The 25,817-nt window shown below is 52.0% G+C and overlaps 1 protein-coding gene across 6 annotated transcripts; it reads left to right on the plus strand.

The window, feature by feature from the left end:
• Nucleotides 1-6,370: 6,370 nt before the first annotated feature.
• Nucleotides 6,371-24,998, plus strand: Slco4a1 (solute carrier organic anion transporter family, member 4a1). 6 transcript variants are annotated; one of them, NR_149314.1, is made up of 12 exons: nucleotides 6,390-6,518; nucleotides 14,086-14,973; nucleotides 15,742-15,832; nucleotides 16,350-16,452; nucleotides 17,203-17,324; nucleotides 17,712-17,823; nucleotides 21,249-21,403; nucleotides 22,199-22,394; nucleotides 22,550-22,715; nucleotides 23,248-23,312; nucleotides 23,659-23,807; nucleotides 24,249-24,997. NR_149314.1 is itself a non-coding variant. In NM_001355218.1 (12 exons), the coding sequence occupies exons 2-12, from the start codon at nucleotides 14,172-14,174 to the stop codon at nucleotides 24,387-24,389; spliced, it is 2,172 nt and encodes a 723-aa protein (NP_001342147.1). In that variant the 5' UTR covers nucleotides 6,390-6,518; nucleotides 14,086-14,171; the 3' UTR covers nucleotides 24,390-24,995. The 6 variants fall into 6 exon arrangements, 4 of the variants coding, with proteins under 4 accessions (NP_001342147.1, NP_683735.1, XP_030102372.1 ...); NM_001355218.1 differs by lacking the exon at nucleotides 16,350-16,452 and adding an exon at nucleotides 22,806-22,978 and having other exon boundaries at nucleotides 24,249-24,995; NM_148933.1 differs by lacking the exons at nucleotides 6,390-6,518; nucleotides 16,350-16,452 and adding exons at nucleotides 11,123-11,343; nucleotides 22,806-22,978.
• The last annotated feature ends 819 nt before the right edge of the window (nucleotides 24,999-25,817 follow it).

A 25,817-nucleotide genomic window follows, 5' to 3' on the forward strand; every position in this document is an offset into this window, starting at 1 on the left:
AGCATTGCCTCTGAGACAATTCCTAAAGATGTTTGTTATCTCTGACAGCTAGCCCTTGGGGCAGCATCTTCTAGCTCAGATTAAGTTGGCACAAGCTGGTCCTGGCTTCCTGCAGGGTCCTTGGACCTTGGGCATAGCACACACTTGTGAAGAGAGAATCTCAGATGTCAGCAGGATTGCCAGTCACCTGTCTCAAGCTGGGTTTACAAGGCTGATCGACTCTGCACACAGCCAGGGGGTGCTGTGTGTAGTCAGAGATCTCTGCATACTGCCAGGAAGCCCTTCACGAAGCCTGGAAACCTCTGAAGGACAGTATATGCCTCTTTTTCTCTCTTATACAAGGCGGGGGTCTTCAGCAGTGAGAGGGCTGAGAGAATGGTAGGAACGTCACCACCTTCTGGTACCTCTGGGGCTTACCCTGAGAGGGGAAGATGCCGTGGCAAGAGCCTTGAAGACAAGACAAAGACCTGCCTGTTGACATCTGCTCAGACCCCAGCAAAGTAACCCATGAAGAAATGACTAAATAGCTGCAAGTAATTGCGATAATTTGAGTATTTATAGTTGATGTTTTTAAACATAAAGGCATTCCAATGCACTACAACCTGGCCTGTCACAAGGCTGGTGCAGGTAGGTGGGCTGGGGCACAAAGCCACTCTGCCAGCCAAGGAAGGCCTGACAAGACCTGTCAACAGCACACACATTTGAAGCTAAGGTAATCACTAACTAAATTCGAGGTCCCAGCCACGTGGGTTCTTGCCCATCTCTACCCTAGATAGGCAGGGCAAGAAAGAGCTGGGCAGGCTCAGACAGTTCTGAATGCCTCCAGCTGGCAAGGACATTGGCTTCTTTGAAAGCTATGCACAAGACCACACAAGTGGATCAGCACTGAGATTCCGATGGAGCAGGGCTTCCAAGGTTCAGGGACTGGAACAGTTCTGCAGGGCGTGGAATGCCCACAGCCACCACTGTGGCATGACCTCCCCCTTACCTTGAAGTTCAGGGCACCCCATGTAGCCACTGTGAGTCCCATCTGTCCAGATAGGAAGGTGGGGGCTCCCTCAGTCTCTCCCGAACCTAATTTCTGGCATTGGCTTTCAGCACTGAGCTTCTTTGCCATTTGTGGGTGGTGGTGAGATAGGGTCTCACCACTGTGACCCAGGCTAGTCTTGAACTCATGGCAATCCTCCTGCCTCACTCTTCGCAGGGCTAAGATTACAGACATGAACACAACACTCAGGTCAAATCCTTCTTGTGTGTGTATCAAACTTGGGTCTTGCCCTAGGCCTTATATCAGAGCAAAGTACATGCCTAGGTGGGTACTAAAGCACAGTACCATATGCCTAGGTGGGTACTAGAGCACAGTACCATATGCCTAGGTGGGTACTAGAGCACAGTACCAAATGCCTAGGTAGGAACTAGAGCATAGGACCATATGCCTACGTAGATACTAAAGCACAGTACCATTTGCCTAAGTGGGTACTGGCTCCTGGCTACATGGAGGGAGAAGCTGACTCTAAGCTTGGACATGTTCGGCCTGGGATCTGTTTCATGAAATAGTATTTGAGTAAATCGTCTGCACAACTACCCCAGAGCAAGACTCAACTGGTGTCACCAGCCTTTGGGAGGAAGGGTAGTTCCGTGTGCCAGCTCTGACCCCCTTGCAGCTGCTTCATGCAGTGCAGAGCCTCTGAAACAAAGATGGAGTTGAAGCTTGTCTCTCAGTCATGTCTCTCCAGGAGACACAGAACAGTGCGGATCTGTTGTCAGGGGTGGGCCGCTCACAAATGCCTGTCACTGTCAGCCAGACTAGTCAGTGGCATTTGTACAAAAGTGGTGAGACTCGCAGAAAGAGTGTCTCAGTTCACATTGACGGTTCAGCAGAGTAGCCAAGAAAGAAAATGGAAAGATGACGGTTCAGACAGCTTGCTGTGTGCCCGGCATGAGGCCCTGTGAGAAGAACCAAAACCAAGGCTTGGGAATGCCGATGCAGTGTCTGAGGCCAGGACTGGCAAGGGCAGAGCTTTCAGCTCACACCACACTCCACTGGCGCCCCAGGATGGAATTAGAACCTTGAGGACAGACAATACTTTTACCGCCTATGGAATTTTGCCACCAGGGACCTTCATGTCCCTCACACCACAGTCTTAATTGCATGGTGTCACCATCCCAGACATCTGGACAATTCCAGGCTGGGTTCTTCCTAAGACTACTCCAACCCTGAAAGTCCCTTCTCTGGCATGGCTGCCTCAGGACTGCACCATCCTAGTATCTTCTTACTGAGCATAGTTCCTTACCAAATACAGCAAGGTGTGCTGTCACACACGTGGCTCTAAACGTCCCCAAGGCTAGGTTTCACCTTTGACTGTGGTCCCCTTTAACCTTCTGAAAGATCTACTCTCTCATACAAAATTTTGAGTGGAGTCCTATAGTTGGATCTGGTGCCACGGTATAATCCCTTTCTGGGAGGTCAGAGGATGGTGAATTCAAGTTTACCCTCAGCTTTAAAGCAAGACTGGAGGCACCTGTCTCGGAAAGCAAAACAAACCTAACAAGGAGCCAGAAAAAAAAAAAAAGTAAAACGTCAAGTACTAACTCTATTCATTTATTTATTTTGCTTTTTGAAGACAAGGTTTCATACTGAATTCCAGGTTGCCTTTGAACTTGTGGCAAACCTCCTGCCTCAGACTCCCAAGTGTTGGGATTGTAGGTGTGCACTACCCCAAACAGTTTAGAAGCCTTAACTTCAAACATTTAACAGAGACTCCAGGGCATGTCACAGCTCACAGCTTGGCTGCCAGTGTGACATTATTTCATCATTTCCTAGGCATGGGTCAACTGTCACTAGGTTGTCTCAGCCCTTTTATAAACCAGGAAAGGAAGAACTGAAACATCTTTAAATGATCAGTATACATATATATATATATATATATATATATATATATATATATATATGTGTGTGTGTGTGTGTGTGTGTGTGTGTGTGTGTGTGTGTGTGTGTGTTCCACCAAAGCAGGCTCCTCAGTGAACACTGTGTGTGGGGGGGAATCACTCATACCTGTCAAAGCACCAGGAGAAGACCTAGTTCTGACCTAAGCCTTTGAGGTTGGCCACCGTTCCACCTGTGCCCAGGAAAAGTGTTGTCTCAGCAGCCTGACCCTCCCTTGCCCTGGCCTTTCTCTTTCTACTCTGGAGATCAACTGCCTGCCACTGGCGACGTCCACAGGACAGCAAGCCCAGGAAAAAAGGACATGCACAGAATGAGTTTATGTTTTAGCATTTCAGCATCCCACCCAACACTGTGACAGGGGACAGTGATTGCTCATAAAAGCATAAATATCTGTTGGGAGCATCCAGGAGTGCCACCCCCCTCCCTCAGCACGCAGTGATGCCCGCTCTGGGACCATGGGTGCCCAGCAGGGCTTGGGTTACTTGGATTATTTTTCTCTTGGTTATTTCCTCTCCAAAAACCCCGCTGGGATAGAACTGATTGAGAGCAGAATGTTCCAGGGCTCATAATCAGCCAGTTCTTGTTCCAAGCTTCTGTGGTACCCTGGGGTTGACCTCGTTGGGACTCCACCCCGGACCTCCCAGTTCCTCCCTGGCAAGATGAAGGGGGAGGCAGCCATTTGAAAGGAGATGGACACTGAATCCCACGTGCCACATCTCTGTCCCTTTTGTCAAAGGTTAGGAAGGTGCAGACAGCTCCCAGAGCTGCCAGCTGTATCACAAGCAGAGGGCCAGCTACCATTTCAGTCAAGGCCCAACGAAGCTGACTGAGAGGTGAAGGCGATGAATGTTAACTGCCTTCAGCGTCGTTATAAAGATACTTGGCAAAAACTCCCATTCTCCTCACGCATCCGACACCACATTCAAGACCCCGTACAAGGACAAGAGAGGGGAAAACTCGACTCATTTATGGAATTCCCCACATCACCCACCACCTTAACTCATGACTAATCTTCCTCCACTACGTTTACATGACTCTAGGCTTCTGGCTGATGCGTGTTACTCAAGAAACATGAATTCTCTCTGCAATAAACGTTCTCCCAATTCCTTTAGTCTGGTGTCTGAACTTTTTCTTGGCTGCTAACGGGAACCTGGATATACACTGCATAGAGATCTCAGTCCAGTCAATCTCTGGGACTTCCTGGTCTTTAGTCACAGGAAATACCAAGAACCTTGAGGAGCCAGGCACAGTCTGAGAAAATGAGGGTCTCCAGACCCCCAGGTATCATGAGGCCCCCAGAGGGCCTGGGTATGTGACTTGGCTTCTGAGGGCAGGACAAGGCCTGTGCCTTGCATTAATACCTGGATGTTTACTCTAGAATCATCTTTAGATCGTGTCTGATGAGGAAGGTTAATTCCTGTTTGAGCTTGAGGCTGGCTTAAAGTTCAGGCCCCTCAGCAGGCAGCACTATTTGTCTAGAACTTAATATCACAGTGTTACTTTTTAATCTATTTTTCTGGTGACCGCTCTACAGTAATCAACCCTGGTTACTGTCTTTAAAACAAACTTACCCTTTTCATAAAACACACCAGATGTTTAAAGGAAAAATATTGTACCAATATTGGTTTCAGGGATGTACCCAAAATTAAGTGTTGGAAGCACGGTGTCCAAGCCTGCTCCTGACATTTGGAGCACTTCCACGAGTCCCCTTTAGTGAGAAGTTCTACTCACACGTCCTGAAGCAGAGGACTCACAATCTCTCAAATTTGTGTTCAGCCTGCTTTCTCTGGCTTCAGGTCTTGAGGTCCATGTACCTAAGGGAGATGTTGAGAGAGAGAGAGAGAGAGAGAGAGAGAGACTAGTAAAGCCGTGTATACCTCATGGTGCCTGGCTGTCTATTCTTCCTGATGTCTTCTCTGAGCAGAGGCAGCCTCAGGTATGGAGGTCAACACCTGGGGCAGTGGAAGTGAAGCTCAGCTTTTTTTGGAGCAGAGACTCACATGTTGACAAGTAGACCCTAGACCCTGAAGTCATCACCAGAGGTTCCCAGGATAGAACATGAGTAGGTTCCGGCCACACCCACTCCGGGAAGACATGCTGATAAATAACAAGTCAGGCTGGAAGAACTAAGCTCAGCAGCCAGTCTCTTCTCTAGACATAAAGGAAGAGCCCTGCCTTAGCTCCCGAGGCTGCATGGAGGGTCTGTCCCCAGGCACCCTGTGACTAGTGATGTCCTCATGAGCTGACAGCAGGGTCCACACTAACTTTACTTTTGTGTAGCCCAAGCTGATCACAGACTCTGATTCCTTCTGCCTTTACTTCCCCTGTCCAGATTATAAACTCTGGATGCCTTGGAGAGTTGGGGAAGGTTATTTTGTTTCTATTGTTTTGCTTTGGTTGTTGTTCTTGGTTTTGTTTTGTTTTATTTTTATTTTTAAATCCAGACAGGATTTTATTAGGTAGCCCAGTGTGGCTCTCCCACTAAAGATTCTCCTGCATCAGCCCCATGTATGTATAGGATTATCGGTGAACATCGCCACACCTGGCTCACATGTATTTTCAATTAAATGTAATACACCCCAAAGGGAGACATATATGGAGAGTTTCTGCCATCGGCTGTTGATTGTCAGTGGTATGATGTTAATGGCTAGTGGCTGTCGGCTGTTACTTGGCTAAATTCAGACCAGCTACTGTTTTCCATTTCCTTCAGTGATGTGTTGGAATCATAAAATTAAAAAAAAAAAGAAAAATAAAAAATAAAAAAGGTTGTTTGCTTGATTTTCTGAGACTGGGTTTCTTTTGTAGCCCAGGCTGGCCTAGAACTATGAAAGTGGGACCCTTCTTCTGCCCCAGCCTTCCGAATACCCACAGGCTTACAAGCAGTAGCCATCACACTCGTATGGCTAATTATCTTAGTTTTACAGATGCGAAAACTGGCCCAGAGGGGTTCAGAAATATGTTCAAGGTCGCACAGCAGAGAACGCCTCAATTTGAAGGTGACTGGTATATTCTCTCTCCATCTCAGGTCAAGAGTACCCGGAACTGGAACCCTGTGGGCTCCTCCGGTGAGGGTGTGGTTTGGCCCAGCGCCCCGTTGCACTGAACTCACTGGTTGACCTGAGCAGAGAGTGGAGAGATCCCTTTGCCGGGCTGGAGCTGTACCCCACGCCTGAGGGGATCGCTACTCGCGCCCTCCAACGCCTCGGTTCCACGCTTGAGCAGGTGGCATCTACGACGCAGTGAGACTTGAGCCATATTTTCCTAGCCTGCAACCTCCAGAGTGTCCCCCAACAGAAAGAAATCACCGCGTGCAAAGCACTAGCTAAGTCCCGCTCTCTGTGCTGTCCCTGACCCGCCCAAGTTCCGCCCCTCCGCTCGGCCCCGCCCCGGCGCGCCCTCGCTACTGTCACCTCTGGCCCCGGCCCGCCCGAGCCTCGCTGCCATTGGTGGCGGTGGTGAGGCCACTACCCCCATCCCTGCGGGAGCGGCTTGGGCGATGAATGAAGCGGGAGTGGGCTGCGCGCGTAGTCCAGAGCGCAGGGCGCAGCGCGGCAGCCGGGTTCGTGGGAAGGTGAGTGCTCTGGGATCTGGACTGCTTTGAGGTCTCGGACCAGGATGGGGACAGGGTCTGGCTCCGTACTAGATGCCTCCTAGGTATGCCAGACTCCGACCTGCTGACGTCAGGAGCGCGGCAGGTGTTTGCGGAGGCTGGACTAAAGCGCGGCGGAGCCCCGGGTGCGTTGTCTGAAGACACATCCCGGGGAACCAATGCGGGGACAGAGTGGGCTCAAGGGAGCCGGATGCAGAATTCACCCCTTCTCACTGCACATGAGGGAAGCTGCAAGTCTGCAGTGGGGTGGGGGAAGGCAGAGCCGCTGCGCTAGAGCGAGAGGGAAGATGGGAGTGGACTTGGGGCGCAGGAAAGCGTGAGGGGGGGGGGGGGACCGCTAGAGCTGTCGGCCCAGGTTAAAGGTTTGCTAGTATACGCAGGTGCGAGCCTCTGCGGGTCTGTTCAGCGACAGATCCAGTGGCTGTGGTGGTTGTTGCTAAGACCGAGGGAAACGTGGAGCACGGAAGTTGCTCACTAGTGGCGGGCTTTGTCCCTACGAGGAGCGCGGATGCCCGGGTCCCTGAGGCCCGGTACCTTCACGCAGCTCTCCGATGCCCCCGGACGCGTGTGTACGCCAACGAGAGTTCGGGTCGCTTTGCTGCCTGATTGGCACGCTTAGCTCCAAACCCGGGAACTCAAGGCAGGGTACCTCCTTCACAGGAGAGGTGAGCATCTGTAGGAAAAATGAGATAGAGACACATAGTCGCACCTTATAGCTTGGGGCCCCAGGCGCAGTGGCTTGAGTTTAGCGTGATGAGGATTGCTGGCCTCCCCCAGACATGGCCTTGGGGTGTTTCTGTCCCAAGGTGTTGAAACTGCCCATTTGTGATGGAACTATCCCAACTTCAGGGCAGTGTTTTTTGTTTGTTTGTTTGTTTTGTTTTGTTTTGTTTTGTAGTTTAGTAAACCAAGGTAGCTGTCTAGTCAGCTGTTGTTAAAGCAGCTTGGGGCAGGTGGACGGCAGGGAAGAGAACACCTGGTGTTTAGCCGAATTATTTATAAATCTTAGCTGTGGTAATGGGGACAGCAGGCGCTGTTTGCTGAGCCTGGCATTTGCTGGCTTGGAGAGGGCTTTGGATAAGAGCAGTCCCAGGCAGCATTTTAAAGTCCCCTTGCACAGAGGAGCAGCCTGGGGCACCGGGATGTTTGGCTTGCCTAGAAATGACACAGGGGAGACCGGAGGTTTGTATCATTTGCCAGCCATTCTCTCTTCAAGAAGAGAGGAAAGCCAGGTCAGAGAACCAGCAGTTACCAGGACAGGACTATGCTGGTGGCCAAAGGTACCTACCTGTTGGCTGTGATGAGGTGCAAGACTTGCCTTGCCTGCCCACTAGGAAAGACCAACAGGTACTACCTGGATAAATTCTTCCTGGATGATCTAATTGTAGCTCATTGGGTGTGGTCCCCAAAGCAGATGCTGGACAAGCCCCAACCAGAACCTTCCCCAATACTGCAGAGGGGCCAGGCAGGCAAGACGGAGGCTTGTGACTGGGTGAAGAGAGGGGCAGGGCCTGGGCCAGGACCAGCAGCATAAAGACTTGTAAATGGGCCCAGCAGGAGAGCTACCGAGTAACTGTTTTGCAGCAGTTTGGACTCTGTCTATGCCTTGCTTCCAGACACTCAGATTTTCTCAGTTCACTGACATATGGGGCCTGTTGTTGTGAGTCCTCTTTCTGTTACAGAAGTCTTCTGACTTAACCTGCTTCCCAGGTGGGTGCTGTTGTGTTTTATGAATTCATACCATTGTGATCTCCTAAAGTGGAACAGGTCGAGTTCCCAGCCTGAAGGTCCTCTGCAGGACGGAGCATTTGAGACATAGAAAGGTCACTGCCCACTCTGGTGCTCCTGGACACCCCTGCTTCCTCTTGAGTTATACTCAGTGCTCCCTTCCTGATCCCCGTGGTCACTGAGAGAGCTCATGGGCTAATCCTTGGAACCTCACCACAGACCTTGTTCTGAGACTCTGGAGAAACTCTGACCTTAGCGTGGTCTTGATGAACAAGAGGGACAGGGAGGTTCAACTCTAGCTCTCAGCCACTGGGAGTAACTGAACAGGCCCTCAGGGATTGTGTCCCATGTATCCAGTGGCCAGGGTTCTGCCTGACCAGTAGAGCCTGGAAGCCTTGCTGGTGGAGATGGAGGAAATGTACCAGCATGCAGTGCCTGGGTTGTATCCTGTTGTGGGTCACTGCAGAGGCAGCGGCTGATCTGGGCGCATCCTCCAAACCTGCTGCTCTCAGGTGAGGGTCTCTGGTTTTCCCCAGCACCCTTTTCCCAATCATGGACAGCTATCATGACCTCATTCTTGTTTTCATTACAAAGAATTATAATCAGCTGGGGTGGTGCTGCATGCCTTTAATCCCAGCATTCAGAAGGCAGAGGCAGTCAGAGCTCCGAGAGTTCAAGGCCAGCCTGGTCTACATGGTGAGTTCCAGGACAGCCAGAGCTACATAGCAAGACCCCCCTCCCCCCATCTTGAGAATACAAAAGCAAACAAACAAATTAGAATTCTGGGCATTTCTATAGATAAGGGTGGTTCTTCTCAAACTACTGGCCTTTTAAAAAGCTGCTTGTTCGTGGCTTAGAAACCAGAGACCATGGGTAGGTAAGGTGAGGCTTGCAGCCATTGTCTGGGCTTCCCTTGGCACAAGATGCCCATAACTCCGGGATCTGAGGGAGCTCCAATATGCTGTTTCTTCTCCTCCCGAGAGCTACCAAGCTCCCCTTCCATATGTCCAGGCCTTGCCTTTGCCTTGTAATTTTTAAACCTGCAAGCTTTGGGGCCTGCCTCAGACACTGCTCCTCAGACCCAACCAAGCCACAGAGAACACTTAGGACTATCTGAGCATGGTCCTCTCCACCCATACCTACTGCTGGTATTTTCGCACCCTGGCTATGCCAGTCAGGTCTCTTATCTAGCTAGAGCTGCCTCCTCCTGAACCTAAGAGGACCCTGAGAATCATGAAGGTTGTCTGTCACCAGAATCCTTCACCGTCCCCTAGACTGTAGAAGAGCTGTTGCAAGAACCATCACACCAACAGTCAGCGATGAGCAGGGACAAAGCAAGCTACTTTTGTCCCCAGCTATCAGATGAGCTGAGGGACATCAAATGAGGTATGGGGACCTTTTTGAAGTCCAGGAGCGCCATGCTACAGAGGTTGAAGTTACCCAGTACTGCAGGTCTGTTTCCCATGAGACGTAAGTGGCAGCTGGGCTGAGTCCAGTACCTCATGACACACTGCAGGAGGGAAACTGAAGGTCAGAGAGGCCTGTGACCTGCCTCCTGCCTGGCTCGGAGGCAGCCTCTACCAGCCCCTCTGCTTCTAAAATCCACCTTGACTAGCAAGGCTTCCATTCCCCTCCAAAGCATGGTGCATGGCAGAACCTTCTCTGTGTCCCTGGATCTCCAGATCCCCAGATCCAGACAGGATAGGAGCAAACCTGGCTGGCTGAGACAGCAGACCTCTGTTGGACACGTCCTTCTGGTGCCAGCCCTGGCGTCCCTTATTCAGGTCCCAAGTCCATGGCAGCTCCTGAGCAAAGCCCCAGGTTTCCTATACTTTCAGCAGAGCATGGCTACCAGGTGTGCAAACTGGGTTGCACTAGGTGCTTTGGTGGCTGGCCAATACACCGTGCCCCTTGTCTGAGCCTCATCCTGAAGAAGGGAACACACTCCTCTTGTCTGTAAGAGGGGATACCTGGGAGAAATTAGGAGCCAGAGAAGAGTCCTAAGGTCCTGGGGTTGCTGCTGACTAGTGTGTATGTCAGTAGGGGTTTCAGGAGAGAAGTGGGCTTAGTTTGTTGGTGACCCCAGAGCAGTTGGGTGCAGAGAACAATTTCTTTTGCCTCCTTTTTCTGGCTGAAGCTGAGAGGTGTTGGGGTTGGAAGTGGGGAGAAGAGAGATGGGAAGAGAAATGACTCTGTGGTTTGCTAGCTCAAAGTCTGAGGAAGTTATAGGATTTGGGCCTCAAAGTGTCTCCAAACGAGGACAGAATTCTACTAGACATCCCACCTTTAGGACTTTACAATGTCCTGGGAACATCCTACAGAGATCCAGGTAGCAGAGATCTGGGGCAGAGGACTACTCTGAAATTCTTCCTTTCAAATTGCAGCATGAGCTGAGAGGCCTTAGGGACTGCTCCAGCTGGGAGTCAGTAAATGGATGGATAAGGAAATAAGGGAGCAAGGAAGAGAGTGCAGCCATGCGAAGGCCAGAGACCTTTTCTCACAGATTAGGTGGTAGCAAGCTGCCTCTGGCCACTGACCTTTCTGGGAGGCTCTGAGGAGGCAGCCAGAGCTGTCTGGATTCTTCCAGAACTAAAAGACATCATCAACTAAAGGCTGCAATTGCAGCCCTGAAGACAGTGCAGGGGACTTGTAAGGGAATCTTGGTCACCTGTGACCTCCTAAAATAACGCACATGCATTACCCACGCCTATGCACACGCCTGCCCTTCCCACAGTGCTCAGGTGTGGCCATTGTCAGCTGCCAGAGGCCCCAGGGCTTCATCATCCCGGGCTAATCAGCTTGGCCTAATCCCACAGGGGCAGGCTGCTGGGCTGTCTGGGTGGAGCCTGCCTGGTAGGCTGAGACACAGAACAGGGAAGGTTGGCTATGTAAAAGAGTCATAACCCTGCTGTTCCCCACCTGCTCGGACTGAGAAAACTCCTCCAAATCTGGTGCCAACTTCTCCTGGTCTCAAATATTTGTTTTCCCTACTACACAGCTGCTAGAAGTGGACGTAGATGCAGGAGCCGGGACTGGCACACAGGCAGGCTCCACGGCAGTAAGTAGTCCCCATGAAAAAGCCGTTTAGTGGTGAAGGTAGGGGTAAGTCACATGGCTGGAATCCCAGTGGGAAAAAGGTCTCTGTCCTTGGATACTGTCAGGAGTACAGGGCCGAGGTGAGTAAAGTAATGGACCTGCCTTCCTATAAATCGAATCAGTTGGGCATATGTGTCCAGTAGATCCAGGCAGCCCCCATTTGGTCATGCTCACAAAGATATTGGATGTCCTGTGAAAGGCTCTCCCCTTGTCAGCTGTGGATGAGCTAGTCCCAGCTCCATGTGTTTTGCCCCCTGGAGCCTGTATTGTGCTGAACAGCAGCCACACATGGCTGTCAAGGACCTCTCAAGGACTGCTCAGGTGTAGTGGCTGTGGGATCCAGGTAATGATTTCTGTATCCTGGGGGCGGGTCCCTGAACCCTGGTACCTAACAGAGGTTCCCAACTATGGCAGAGCAGTATCAGTGTCAAAGGAATAGGATGACCTCAGAGAAGGAAGCCAATGAGAAATCTACAGGGATTTACTATCAGGAACTGACTCATGAGATTATGAAAGTGGAAATGTCCCAGGATCCTGAGGACGGTAAGCTGGTAGGCCAGTATCCCTTCCATGCAGCCAAGCCTTCCAGACGTAGTGCCTGTAGACTCAATGACGTCTTATTCAGAAACCCCTCAGTGACATGCGCATGGTGACATGTGACAAATGCACCTATGGTCTAACATTAGGGTCTGCTCCAGCCATTCCAGAACCAACTTACCAGAACCTAGGAAGAAACTTGAGAGCTAGTGATCTGGCCATACCTTAGCAGCACAGTCCTGCTGAAACCAGAATGGCGGCTGTGGTTGTGGGCCCAGAGACCCAGAAATTGCTGTTTGTGTCATTAGGTTGTTTTATTGGTGGTGATGGTGAGGCGTATGTTCCTGTTACTGCTCACGTGTGTGCTGGTGCACATGCTAAGCATGTATGTGAAAGTCGGAGGACACCCTCAGCTGTTGCAAGCACCACCTCATCTCAGTTTTTGTTTGTTTGTTTTGTTTTTTTGAGGTAGGGTCTCTTATTAACTCGGCAAGTAGACGAAGCTGGCCTGCCAGTGAGCGTTAGTAATAAGCCTGGCTCCACCTCCTCAGGGCTGGAATTGTAAGCGTGAACCGTGAAATCCAACTTTAGAAAAACAAAATCAACAACAAGAAAGCCATGTGTTCCAGGGCACAGAATTCAGGCATTACTCCTTGCAAGGCAAACACTTTTACCAGCTGAGCTCCGGTGTCGCTCTCAAACATTTATGTTTTATTTATGTGGCTGAGTGGAGTTTATGCCTTCTATGTGTGGGTGCCCACAGAGGACAGAAAAGGGCATTTGATCTCCTGGAGCTGAAGTTATAGGTAGTTGTAAGACACCTTCGGGTGCTGGGAACAGAACTCGAGTCCTCTGGGAGATACCGCCTTAACTGCTGAGTCATCACTACAGCCTTACCGGCCCCTTTTTTTTTTCTTTTGAGTCAGAATCTCCAGCTTAGATTGGTCTTGAACTTGTAATCCTTCTATCTCAGTGTCCCCACATGCTGGTATTACCGGTATGTGCCACAGGCCTAATCAGCTTTGCCACCCTACCATGGAAAGACAGCAAACATCAGGAAGTCACGTGGCTAATATTTACAGTAGGATTTCAAATTGCTCATTCAGTGTGTTTCAAATATTTGTCATTGCTCTTAGCTCGGGTGAAACCAGGGTGAACTTGCTGTGGGGCACCCATACCTAGAATTCTTAGGTGGTGGCTTTCGTTTTCAGGGAAGAAATCCTGTTTCCTTTTGTGTGGTGCTGATCACAAAACTGCGGTCTGTTGCAGTATACCCGATCTGCCTGTGTAGTCCTGTGTGGTCCCTAGCAGTTGTCGTGGGATAGGGAGGAGAGAGCACAGTGGACGGGAGGCAAACCCGAGTTTAAAGGCAAACGCAAACAGCACTCTGGTGACCTTGAATCTTTTCCTTTTGATTCTCCCTGTGCCCAAAGAGTCTGCTGTCAGCTTCTACCCCAAGTTCTAAGGCTGGTGCACAGTATGGCCATTCTCACCCCTCTATCTGGCCCTACCCTGTTCCTCTTTGTCTCTCTTCTGTCCTGTTCCACTGCAGTTTGAGAAAGTGGACTAAATGTCTCGGCCGCCTCTACTGCACCTCACCTGCTGTGCTGCCAAAGCCTTCCCCATGAGGCTGGAGATGCCCCAGCCTGGGATGGGGGACACACTTGCTTTGGGACCAGGGAGATGACTTAGGCAGGGAAAAGTTTGAGAACCTGAGCTGGACCCCACTCTCTATGTAAGAGGACATTCATGGGGATACGTGCCTGTAATCTCAGAATAAGGGAAGCAAGCAAGCAAAGATCTCTAGGACTTGCTTAGACATCACTGAGCTCCAGGTCTTGTTAGAGACCCTGTGATTAAAACAATAAGGTGGAGGTGGCTATGAGCCCCTCCGTGTCTTAGCTCTGTTCAGTGCTTGGTGGTTCCATCCAGTAACTCTGACTTCAGTGTCTTCAGGTGTGGCCACACCTTCAGAGTCGGCTGGAATCCAGTCCCTGGGACCAGGCTGTATGTGACCCAGTAGCTGCAGGGCTGTGGCTGGGAGCAAGGTGTGAGGGATGGGCCAACAGCCACTCTGGCTCCAGGAAGGCTGATCCCAGTGGGATCTGAATGTTCACGCAGATAGGGGAGCAGGTAAAAGTTTACTAATGAGAAACTCTGTTCACAGATAGACCCAGTGACAAGACAGTCTCTCGGCCACCTCTACTGCACCTCGGCTGCTGTGCTGCCAAAGCCTTCCCCACGAGGCTGGACATGCCCCAGCACGCGATGGGGGACACACATTTCCTCTCCCTCCCGAAGCACCTCTTTACTAGCACGTCCTCAGCCACGGACAGCGGGTGTGACACTCCGCCCAGCAGCAGAGCATCCCCAGCCTCCCTGCGCTCTGCCCACGGCACCCTGGGCTCCTCCAGCCAACCCCTGTTTGAGCCCCAGGCTGAGAAGCGGAGTAGCCAGACAGCCCGTGAGGTGCAGTATGTGTCCTCGGGGCCACAGAACTCACTGTGCGGCTGGCAAGCCTTCACGCCCAAGTGCTTGCAGGTCTTCAACACCCCCAAGGGCTTCCTCTTCTTCCTGTGTGCGGCCTCCTTCCTTCAGGGCATGACAGTGAATGGCTTCATCAATACTGTCATCACCTCCATCGAACGCCGCTTCGATCTGCACAGCTACCAGAGCGGGCTCATCGCCAGCTCCTATGACATCGCTGCCTGCCTATGCCTTACCTTCGTCAGCTACTTTGGGGGCAATGGGCACAAACCGCGATGGCTGGGCTGGGGTGTGCTGGTCCTGGGAATCGGCTCCCTGGTATTTGCACTGCCCCATTTCACTGCCGGCCGCTATGAGGTAGAGATGGATGAGGGGCTGGGGACTGGGACGTGCCTGACTAATCAGAGTCATGTGGAGTGTAAAGACAGTGCCTCAGGCCTGTCCAACTACCGGCTGATCTTCATGCTGGGCCAGCTCCTGCACGGTGTGGGTGCCACGCCGCTCTACACACTGGGCGTCACGTACCTGGATGAGAACGTCAAGTCAAGTTACTCACCCATCTATATCGGTGAGTAGGATTTGCCAAGGAATCAGGGTGGGTAGGCAGAAGGGATCAGCAGGTGACATGAAATGAAGGTGGTGCATTCTGGGGGCCTGGCTAGGTGAGCTTATGTCCCTCCCTCGGCCATATGATCCAAGTGTCCCTAAGCTACCACTTACAACCATCAGGGCTTTTTACCAAAAGATAGGAGAGTGGATGTCAACTTTCCTAAGGAGCCCCATAATGGTTCAGACCAGAGATCTCAGCACAGCCCTATACTAGGTGGGCCCGCTCACGTGGCTCAGGGGCTCCAAGTCCTTGGGCAGAGCTAAGGAAGGGTTAGCTGGCAACCATCCTCTCTGTAGTTTGGAAAGAATCCTGTGCAAAGATAAGTGGGGGGAATAGAGGCAGGCTCCTTCTGTGCCCTGTGTGTACCTAGCCTGGGCTTGCTAGCTGGGAAGTAAATAAAAGTTAGGAATGCTGACTTCCAGGCAAAGCCACACAACAGCTCACGGCTTCTATATCGTGGCCTATGACCTTCGAGACAACTGCATGCCATGCAGCTGAGTGCAAAGTCTACCCAGGCGGCCTCCGATTCCATATCCTCTCAGCTCAGGCTCATGCCTCAGGATGGGCAGTAGGGAGCCAGTCCCAGTTGCAGGCTACACAGAGGCACACTTGTCTACAGTGGTCTACTATGGGGCTACAGGTACAAGAACATGGTGGAGGTATCTCTTAGGAGGAGGGCCCCACTGAGTGGCCTGTGACGGCTGCACACTATTTTTGCTTTTCTAGCCATCTTCTACACGGCAGCCATCCTTGGACCTGCAGCAGGCTACCTGATTGGAGGAGCCATGCTAAACGTTTACACAGAAGTGGGCCAACGGTGAGTAATTAGATGTCCCCACCTGCCTGCCTCAGTACCTGGGATGCTGTGGGCCCCAAAGAGTAGTTCAGATATACAGCATGAAGATAGAGCAGGGAAAATCTGGGCTAGTCTTGGATACAGGACTGGGGGTATGCAGAGAGACTTGGGGTCTGTGAGTGGCTTCCAGGGCAGACCCAGAGTCAGGCTCGAGATGGGTGGAGGGGTGTGGATTCAAGATCACGTGATTCTGAAGCCCTGGCCATGTGTCTTCAAAGCTCTCCTCTTGAAGTGACAGGCAACGAGTCTGTATCTTTAGTGTGTGGTACTAATATTTGTAAATGTAATTGGGAGAGCGGGGAGTAGGAGGGATGGGAGGAGACAAAGCTGGGGTGGCCTTTGCTGGGTACTGCCCAGCAAGGCTGTGTGGTGGCCTTGCCCTACCATGTCCTTCCATGGAAGGGTAGCTCTCATTTGAGTTTTCCTGGTGGCTGTGCTGGGTTTGGGGCACCATTCCACCTTAGGACTCTCTCTGCAGATGGCGCCGGCGAGGTTTCTAGCGCTCTGCCCTCTCACTTGCCGCCTCTAGCCCTGGGTTGATACTATGGGGTCAAGGGTGCGTGTTCTATGCAGAGCCTGAGGTAGGTCAAGGCTCCTGTCTTTGCATCTGGATGTGTTGTGGTCCTTGGGCTCTGGGTTCTGAGTTAATATGCACACGGGTGGGAGCATGATCTAGACCCTGGGGCAGCTTCCTACTGTTTCAGAACAGAGGGTGTACAAGCTCTGCTCTCCTGGCATTGCCATCTAAAGTCCTTCCTCCATTCTTCTTCCTGACCCTTGTCCCGCCATCCCACCATCCCCCACCCCTTGCTCCCTCCGCACCCTCTTCTTCCCAAGTATGAAATCCTATTGGCCAGTCGCTACCTTCCCATGACTTCTCCTGTTCTGAGAGCCCCCTCTCTCCCGTGCAGATGGCAGTCCGACGCCTAATGGTCCCTGTGTGAGTAGCTCAGTGAACTCCAGCTGAGCCTTCTGTCCCCTGAGCTCTGTGGCCCTGAGGATGACAGCTGGTGTGGGGAGGGATACCAGCTGTTACTTGAAGCTCCTGTCCCCAATGGGCCTTGCCCCCAAGGTCTCAGTCTGAGGCCCAGTTGCAGCTTCCCGGTGTCTGGCAGTCAGGGTCTGAGTGAGGAGCTGCTCTTTTAGGGAATGGCCACATTAGAAGGCTTCTCCAGTCTGAAGAAGAAGTGAACATAGAGTTGTGACCCCAAGAGTCTCTGTTGCCCTCTGTGAAGAGGTCCTAGGGGAATGAGCAGGCTAACCCATACAGGTACTGGAAAAGACACAGGGGCACTGATCAGTAATCCGAGGACCATTGCTTCTTCCAACAGGACGGAGCTGACCACTGACAGCCCACTGTGGGTTGGTGCCTGGTGGATCGGCTTCCTAGGAACCGGGATTGCTGCATTCCTCATCGCCATCCCCATCCTTGGCTATCCCCGGCAGCTACCAGGTGGGTTCCTGGCCCTGGCACAGAGGTCCTATCTAGGAGGCAGAAGATACCCCTCCCTGTCATGTTCCCTTCTCTCTGTCCTTTCAACTAACGAGGCGTGGAGGCTTTGTCAAGCAGCCTGCTATCCCCTTCTGTGTCTCTACTTGAAATGACCCCTCCACCTCCATGCCTACTGGATCCATATGGGCCTTGCTCTCATGTCTGCAGTTCTGTCACATGACAACTCCACCTTTTCTGGCCACACCCTCAGGCCTTAGACTGTAATACCGCATGAGCGTCTGCATACACTGTCCCCAGGTCCTGAAGAGTGGAGGAGTTGGGGTCAGGGCAACCTCCATGGTGACATCCTCTGGAAGCCTTAGCTGTCTACTGATTCTGTCCCTCCAGGCTCCCAGCGCTACGTTGTTATGAGAGCGGCTGAAACACAGCAGCTGAAAGACCACAGCCGCGGAGCAGTGAGCAATCCAGCTTTTGGCAAGACTGTCAGAGACCTGCCCCTGTAAGGAGTGTGTGTTGTGTTGTATGTGTGTTGAGTTGTGTGTGTTTTGTGTGTGTATGTGTTGTTAGTATAAGTGTTGTGTTGTATGTGAATTGTGTTTGTGTGGGTGTTGTGTGTTGTGTATGTGATGTGTGTCTTATGGTGTGTGTTATGTGTGTTTTCTTGTGTATGTGTTGTGTGTTGTGTTGTATGTGTGTGGTATGTGTATGCATGCGACCAGTGCACTCTCCATACCATCCACAGCCCTTTAACCCTCTTCTTGACCCACCAAGCACTGTGAGACATGGGCAGCAGAAGCTCCTGGCTGAAGGCACGGGCCTGGTTGAGACCAGAACCACTGTGTGAAGCCCCATAGAGCAGATGTCTTCCCAGTGGTATGCCTCCCTGTGTACCTGCAGGCCTTGAGGCCCTCCTCAGAGAGCCCCTCAGATGGTATAGACCACCATTGTCCTTTCTTGGGTATCTTGCTATTAGAAGCTCCAAGGAGATGCGATTCTGGACTCCTCCCCCACAGGACAGAGAACCACAGTTGCAGAGGCCTCTTCCAGCTTTTGGCTCTCCCACTGACCTTCGTCCCCCCTCTGCCCTGGGGTAGTCTTTTTCCATGCTTAATGTTTTCACTCCATCACCTCTTTTCTGTGTGTCTGTCCGAGCTCTGCTATCCTTACAGATCAAGAAACAGTCTCTGAGCTAGTGGGGTCTTGGGGGACAGTGTAGATTCTGGGAGTTCCTGGTATCTACCTACTGTCTCTTCCTTACACAATTGACATTTCAAAAGACCTACATGAGGCAACCTTAGGATGGGTTGCAACCCCATTGCTTGGCCTGATCTTATGAATGGCGGCAACTAACTGACCACTTGGGAAGGCTCTTGTAGGTGGGGCTGAGTTCCACAGTCTGTCCTTAACACAGAGAAGGAAGGGTAGCCCCCAGGGATCCCAGAATAAAGCTAGGCAAACATGGAGATGCAAGTTCTTACAGGCTTTGTATTTCATTACTGTTCAGCTCACCCAGGACAGCCTACCTAAGAGGGCTGAGCCCCAGGCATGACTGAATTGGCTGAGGGCCTACAAGCCATGGTCCAAAAGTTTGTCTTAAAGTTGGTCTCTCTTCACCCCAACAACAGAGCGTCTGCTGTTAAACCATTTGGGGCAGCATAGCATGGCACGGGGGCTTTGCTCAGCTGGGGAGCCTGGGCCTCCTACTGTGCTTTATACAGTAAGAGGTTCATGCCCAGCATTAGTGTCTGAAGCTAGGCGCCGTTACTGAACAAGCCCACAAATGCGTTCCTTCCTTAAGATCATGAAGGTCATGACAGTTCTCAGTGCAAACTCAAGAATCTCAGCCTTCACTGGGGTTAGGTAATATGTGGAACGTGTCCACACGGCGAAGCTACCCTTGTCCTCAACCACCACAGCCTGAAGCTAAGCAAGCCTAGGCAATCCCTTGGGAGTGAACCAGCCTGTACCTGGTTATCCCATGCCAGACATAGGCACAGAACCAGCAGGGGAGGCGCTCTGACAGGCCAGCATCCTGAGCCTGGAGGTCCCTGTTGGGGGTCACGGTTCCTTCACACCCACTTTCCCCAGTCAGAACACAATTGACTGGAAAGACTTTTCAACCCTCAGGTCAAGAAGTAAAATTTAAAAGAATTGAGTGTACCCTACCTCAGAAGGGATCCTGTGTGTCTCTCACTAGGACTGGTCTGACCGCTCAGTGACCCTGGTTCATTGTCTAGGAAGCGGTAGGTTCTTGCCAGTCTGCACGCTGTCATGGACCCTGCTGATGGTGGGGCTCTGACTAATCCTGGCTTCTCTTCAGAGCATGGTATATTTTGGCCCATATCCTCCCTATGCAGAGCTGGAGTGTGGAGCTGTGTGCTGCTGCCTCCACTGGTACTCAGAACTATCGTGCCCTAGATCTTAGATTTGGTGAAGAGAATGAGTCTTATGGGGGTAAGGATGTGGAGTGGCCACTCACAGGAGGCAGGAGCAGGCACCATAAGCCTTGACACACCCACCCCTAAGACCCAATCCTCCTCCCAGGCTTCTGGAAATGCTTTAGTGTGCAGAAGCCAGCATAGTTACTGCACCATGAGCTGACTTCAAGGGATGAATGCCCTGGCCCCGTGTGACCTGCGACTTGGGATAGATGACCGTAGGGGACAATGATCCGCTGTGACCTCCAGGCTTAAGGTGGCAGCTGTCCAAGAAGGACTAAGTTCAGGCTCTGCTCCCAAGAGCTCTAATAGCTCATGATCAGCCTCACAGTTGGCACACAGTCCTCACTCACCCCAGGAAACCTGGAGCCCGACTCCCAGCCAGCAGGGAAGCTGCAGCCTGACTCCAGGCCAGCAGGAGGCAGAGCCTTCAGAATCGCCCGCCTGTCAGATGGGTGTGCTGTCACACCCTGGTCACTCTGCCTTGCGGAAGGCACTTCAGTCACCACCTCACCGTGTGGCTGATGTCTTTGACATTCCAGACAGAGTGGCAAATGGAGGGAAAGAGCCCTGCGTGGGAACCCAGCTCTGACAGTGCTGGGACCTTGGATTCTTAGGACTCCAGGCCAGAGTCACTGTGGGATTAACAGACTGTATCTGACCACCAAGCCTATTACCACTCCTACAGCCACCATCCCCTAAGTACAAGCCAAGAGAAAGGGAGCAAGCCAGACCGACTCAGGACTCCTTGAAGGTGGCCCCTGTTTCCAAACCCAGAAGATGCCTGCCTCTTCTCTCTATAGCTTGTGCTTGGCAACCTGTACCTCTCTTGGTGACTCCTACCCAGTCTAGGTCCCTATACCTTGGTGACCTCTTACCCCTTGGTGACCCCTGCCCCTTGGTGGCCCATCTTTTGGTGAGCCCCATCCCATTAGAGACCTCAGCCCCTTGGTGAGTCCTACCTCCTAGAGACCCCATTCTTTTGATGGCCTAGCTCCTGGGTGAGTATGAGTCTTATGGGGGCCTACCCCCCCAGTCCCTTAGTAGCACCCTTCCTAGCCCTGTCCAGCCCTGAACTTGGTGGTCACCATCTCTCTACCCCTTACTCAGACACTTCTGCTATTTTGTCCCGTCCCAGTGCCTACCAGATGCAATTACTATCTTCATCCATTCATGGTCTATCCATGTCCGCACACTGAAACTGGAAATCGGCCACAGCAGTGACATAGTCTGTGTAATTGGTTTTAATAGCTTTGTGGACAGGGTACCAAAGGTTTACAGTGGGGCCATTAATTCACTACCTGCCAAGCCCAGCTTCTCACCCACTCTGGGTGTCTCTGGGCTAGATGGGGGTACCACTTCACTGCCCTCTCAAACCCAGTGCCTTTCCTGTGTGGGTGGCCTCAGGAACGGCAGGTTCCTTGCATGCAGTCTGGCGCATGCTGACCCTTCTCCCTTTTTCTGGTCTCTCTTCCCTTTACCCCAGCTCCATCTGGCTCCTTCTAAGAAACCCCACGTTCATCCTGCTCTGCCTGGCAGGGGCCACTGAAGCCACACTCATTGCCGGCATGTCCACATTCGGTCCCAAGTTCTTCGAGGCCCAGTTCAGCTTGAGTGCCTCCGAGGCTGCCACCCTGTTCGGTAAGGAGACCCTGAGCATTGGAGCGCTCTTCAGGGACAGGTGGAGCTCCTGCAAGTACTAACCTCAGCCTTCAAACTCCAAGTGGACAGTGCTCCAAGACGGAAGGGAAGGCCAACTCCTGCATGCAAGCCACTTTACCTACCACTCCTTACAGAAAGGGTTTGGGCCAGGCTGTCCCCATGGGCCATGCAGTTGGTGCCCCAGAGTCTTAGGGATCTAAGTTTGAGTCACCGTACCTGCCTGACAGAGCTCTGTGCCAGGCTGGCTTGCAGGGACCATCTAGAGTCCTTACTCTACAGATCATGGCTTCCCTAAGCTGAGGGCAGGGTACATCCTTGATGAGAGAGGTACACCTCTGCCTGGAGATGCCCCCATGCCCTCAGTGGTCAGTGCTGAGATCAGCCTAGGGCACTGACCAGTATGGATAGAAGCCATCAGATGCAGCCCACCTTGCAGGTCTTGTCTGGGTAGTGAGAGGGTATCATATTGGTGACTCCACTCTCTCCAGACACATCCTTATCTGGCCCAGATGCCCACACCTGATAGCTCCCTTCCATTCTTTGCACTTTCCTATGCTGACACCCTCACCCCATGTACACCCACCCTATGCCTTTTTCACTGGGCTCTGGGCTTCCAGGTCCACTGCACAGAGAGAACCCACCCTACTCCTACAGCTATCCCTGAGCAGAGATGGGCAGGGATGATTCTTTCCATTCCTCAGTGTCCGCACTAATGCAGCAGAAATGACAGGATCAGGGGGTTTTTGGCCCTCACTAAGTGAGTTTCTTCTTCAGGATACCTGGTGGTGCCAGCAGGCGGTGGTGGTACACTCCTAGGTGGCTTCCTGGTAAACAAGTTCAAGCTCCGTGGCTCTGGGATCATCAGGTTCTGTCTATTCTGCACCTTGACCAGCCTACTAGCCTTCTTTGTCTTCCTCATGCACTGCCCCAATGTGCACATGGCAGGTGTGACCACCGGCTACGTTGGGAGGTGAGCCTAGTAGAGACCCTACACGTGGGGGCCCTGCGTTCCTGAGGAGGGCTGGCACCGTTGGGGAGGGGGTGAAGGTCACTGTAACATGTGTAGGGAAGTCTACCAGGAAGCCTGAACACCTGCTAACATACCGCCTGATGCCGGTTCTGTAGCCTCCTGCCTAAAGGACAGCTGGACCTAAAGGCAGCTTGCAACGCCATCTACTGTTGCCAGCCGAAGCACTACAGCCCCCTGTGTGGCTCAGATGGCACCATGTACTACTCTCCCTGCTACGCAGGCTGCCCTGCTGATGCCGAGACAGACCTGGGTGGCCAGAAGGTGAGTGTGGCCACGCCCACATCCCCCTCTCTGGCCGGGACCCGGAAACTTCTGCCTTTGTGTGATCAGCACTGTTGTTGGGCTCCCCAGGTATACCGAGGCTGTAGCTGTATCCTTGAGAAGGCTTCCTCTGGCTGGGGCAATGCTACCGCAGGGAAGTGCGCTTCCACCTGTCAGAGCAAGCCCTTCCTTCTGGTTCTCGTGTTCGTTGTAATTATCTTTACATTCCTCAGCAGCATTCCAGCGCTAACTGCTACTCTACGGTAAGAAGCTCTCTCACCGCATTTTCTTTTGCAGTACCAGCAGGTGGCGCTCTACAGATGCTGCTGGGCCCTCGGGTAGCTGCAGGCCCTGGAAATGGGCCTCATTCTAGTGGCATCGGAGTTGACTGTCTCTGGTCCCCAAAGAGGTGCTTGGCACCTAGGGAGGTGGTGATGTGGCCTTGAACTTGCCCAGGACTCTTGCTGGTGTATGGGGTATGAGGTGCACAGCCAAGCTTCCATGGGCTCTGATAGCGCAATTTTTATTGCAGGTGTGTCAGTGATCGGCAAAGATCCTTTGCCCTGGGGATCCAGTGGATCGTCGTAAGAACACTAGGTACTGCGTGGGGGTGAGGAAGCCGTGTACACTTGTGCAGTGCTTCAGGCATAAGGAACCAAGCATGAGGCTATGGGCCACACTGAGAAGGGCTTTTTCCCTAACTGCCCACTAGAGGGACACATTGTCCTTCTATATACCCTGTAGGTTTCTTAGCCTCAACATAAAAAGGCCCTCCTGAGAAACCATGGTGCGCCTACCCAATGCCAGTTCTGCAAAAAGGGAGTTAAGTCTCCCCTTTGCCCCTGGAACCACAAATGGACAAAGTGGCCTTGCAAGGGTCTTCCCCGATGACCTATCCTTTCTTCACCCACTAGGATATTAAGTGAACTCTCTCCTTTGGCAGGCAGTATTCCGGGGCCCATTGCCTTTGGCTGGGTGATTGACAAGGCCTGCCTGCTGTGGCAAGACCAGTGTGGTCATCAGGGCTCCTGCTTCGTGTATGAGAATGAAGCCATGAGCCGGTACATGCTCATCGCAGGGCTCACTTTCAAGGTGAGATGGCTCCTCTGGCGTCTGCCTCCACCTCTGCCCTCCCCCCCCCCCCCGCCTCCCCACCATGCTCCTACCTTGCCTTATATAAAGGCTCGGCCACGGGGTTAGGGCCACCCTGAATCCAGGAGACTTCATCTTGAGGTCCTTCCTCAGCCCTACAGAGACTGTGTTGTTAGCGGTTTCTAAGGACAAGGGTGGTACATGCCTTTTAGGGGACCCTGTCTAGTCCGTACCAGGTCTTTCCACCTTCCCTTGGCTCCTACTTTTAACCAAAGGTGGTTCTCATTCTTTAAGTGAAGCACTGGTGTCTCATGCGGGGCTGATCATACAGAAAGGCGTGTCTTTGTTCCAGAAAGAGTAAGGCAGAGTATTACACCGGCACTCACAGCTGGGCAGAATCCCCAGGCTGGCCAGGACCAACGTCTCCTCCTGTCTCCCCAGGTGTTGGGCTTCCTCTTCTTCGTCGCCGCCTACTTTCTCTACAAGTCCCCTTCCGTGTCCTCAGATGGTCTAGAGGCCTCCCTGCCCAGCCAGTCCTCGGCCTCTGACAGTCCCACAGAACAGCTCCAGAGCAACGTGTGACAGCGCTGGCCTCTCCACATTTCCTGAGGACTCTTCCTGGAAACCCTGACCCACCCCCACAGGGCGGTAACACTGAGGACCTTGCAAAACCTCACACTGTGTTCTGGGGTCTCGCACTGCCCCACACTGTGACTGAGCAGCCTCTGAGGCGTTAAGGAGGAAGTCACGTGTGTCATAGGGGTCACATATGAACCAGACACATTCCCCAAGCCCTGGAGTCTGAAAGGGGGTCACTACATTTCATAGACCATCACCTGATCCTGATTTCCTGTGTCTACTGAGAAGCCCCATGCAGGGCAGCAGTGCCCTGGGAATGATCCTGTGGAGCCAGCTATTGGGTAATTTGCTTGAATCTGCTTACTGCCTGTCCTGGAAGCCCGGTGGCCTCCATGCGGGGCAGCAGCGACTTGAATCGTTATGTCCAGACGTATATTTTGCACTGAATGGTGTTTATGGAATCAGTTTTGTACTTGATCATGTGACTCATGTCCAAGCAAACTGCACTGAGGATTTGATCCCATCTGAGGTGCCACGCAGCTTGTGTGGACAGTGTGTTTCTATGTTTTTGGTTAGAGTGTGTACATAATATATTTTAATATTTAAACCAATGATCCTTGTGTGATGTTTTATGTCTAAGCGTCTGATTTGGCAGGTCTGTCTGCCCACATTTGGTATAGGTTTCCATAGCAATAGGGTGTCTCAGGTATTGGCTGGAGTCACAACACTCCTGGGGCTTGGGGTGGGCATCCCCACTGCCTTTGTGACCAGAAGCAAGACAATAATAGTACAGGCTCCCACTCACTGGCCCCAAGTAGACAGGCCTTAACCAGACCTCTAAACCTCCCCTACTTTCTGAATGACTCAGACCCTATCAGCAAACCTTGAGGCTGGGTAGCCAGACACTTCTTTCAGTAAGGTATGAGCTGTGTATGTGACCATATGTATACTGTGCAGATGCAAGTGTATTCGGCGTGAGGGTGTAAGTATAAAATTGAGAGACTTGCACACACTCAAGCACACAGGCACATAGAGATGGCCTCCTCTGCCGGCAACCCAACTCCAGAGAAATGAAGGATGCAGGGCCTCTCTCTGTCCCACCTCATAGCCAAGTCCCTCACCTCTACTGAGAAAATGCCGGGCTGGAGAGATGGCTCAGTGGTTAAGAGCACCGACTGCTCTTCTGAAGGTCCTGAGTTCAAATCCCAGCAACCACATGGTGGCTCACAACCACCCATAATGAGATCTGACGCCCTCTCCTGGTGCATCTGAAGACAGCTACAGTGTACTCACATATAATAAAATAAAATAAATCTAAAAAAAAAAAAAAGAAAGAAAGAAAGAAAGAAAGAAAGAAAGAAAGAAAGAAAGAAAGAAAGAAAGAAAGAAAGAAAGAAAGAAAGAAAGAAAGAAAATGCCAATGTGTTGTTT

The sequence above is a fragment of the Mus musculus genome, chromosome 2, assembly GCF_000001635.26.
Source record: "Mus musculus strain C57BL/6J chromosome 2, GRCm38.p6 C57BL/6J".
Taxonomy (NCBI): Eukaryota; Metazoa; Chordata; class Mammalia; order Rodentia; family Muridae; genus Mus; species Mus musculus.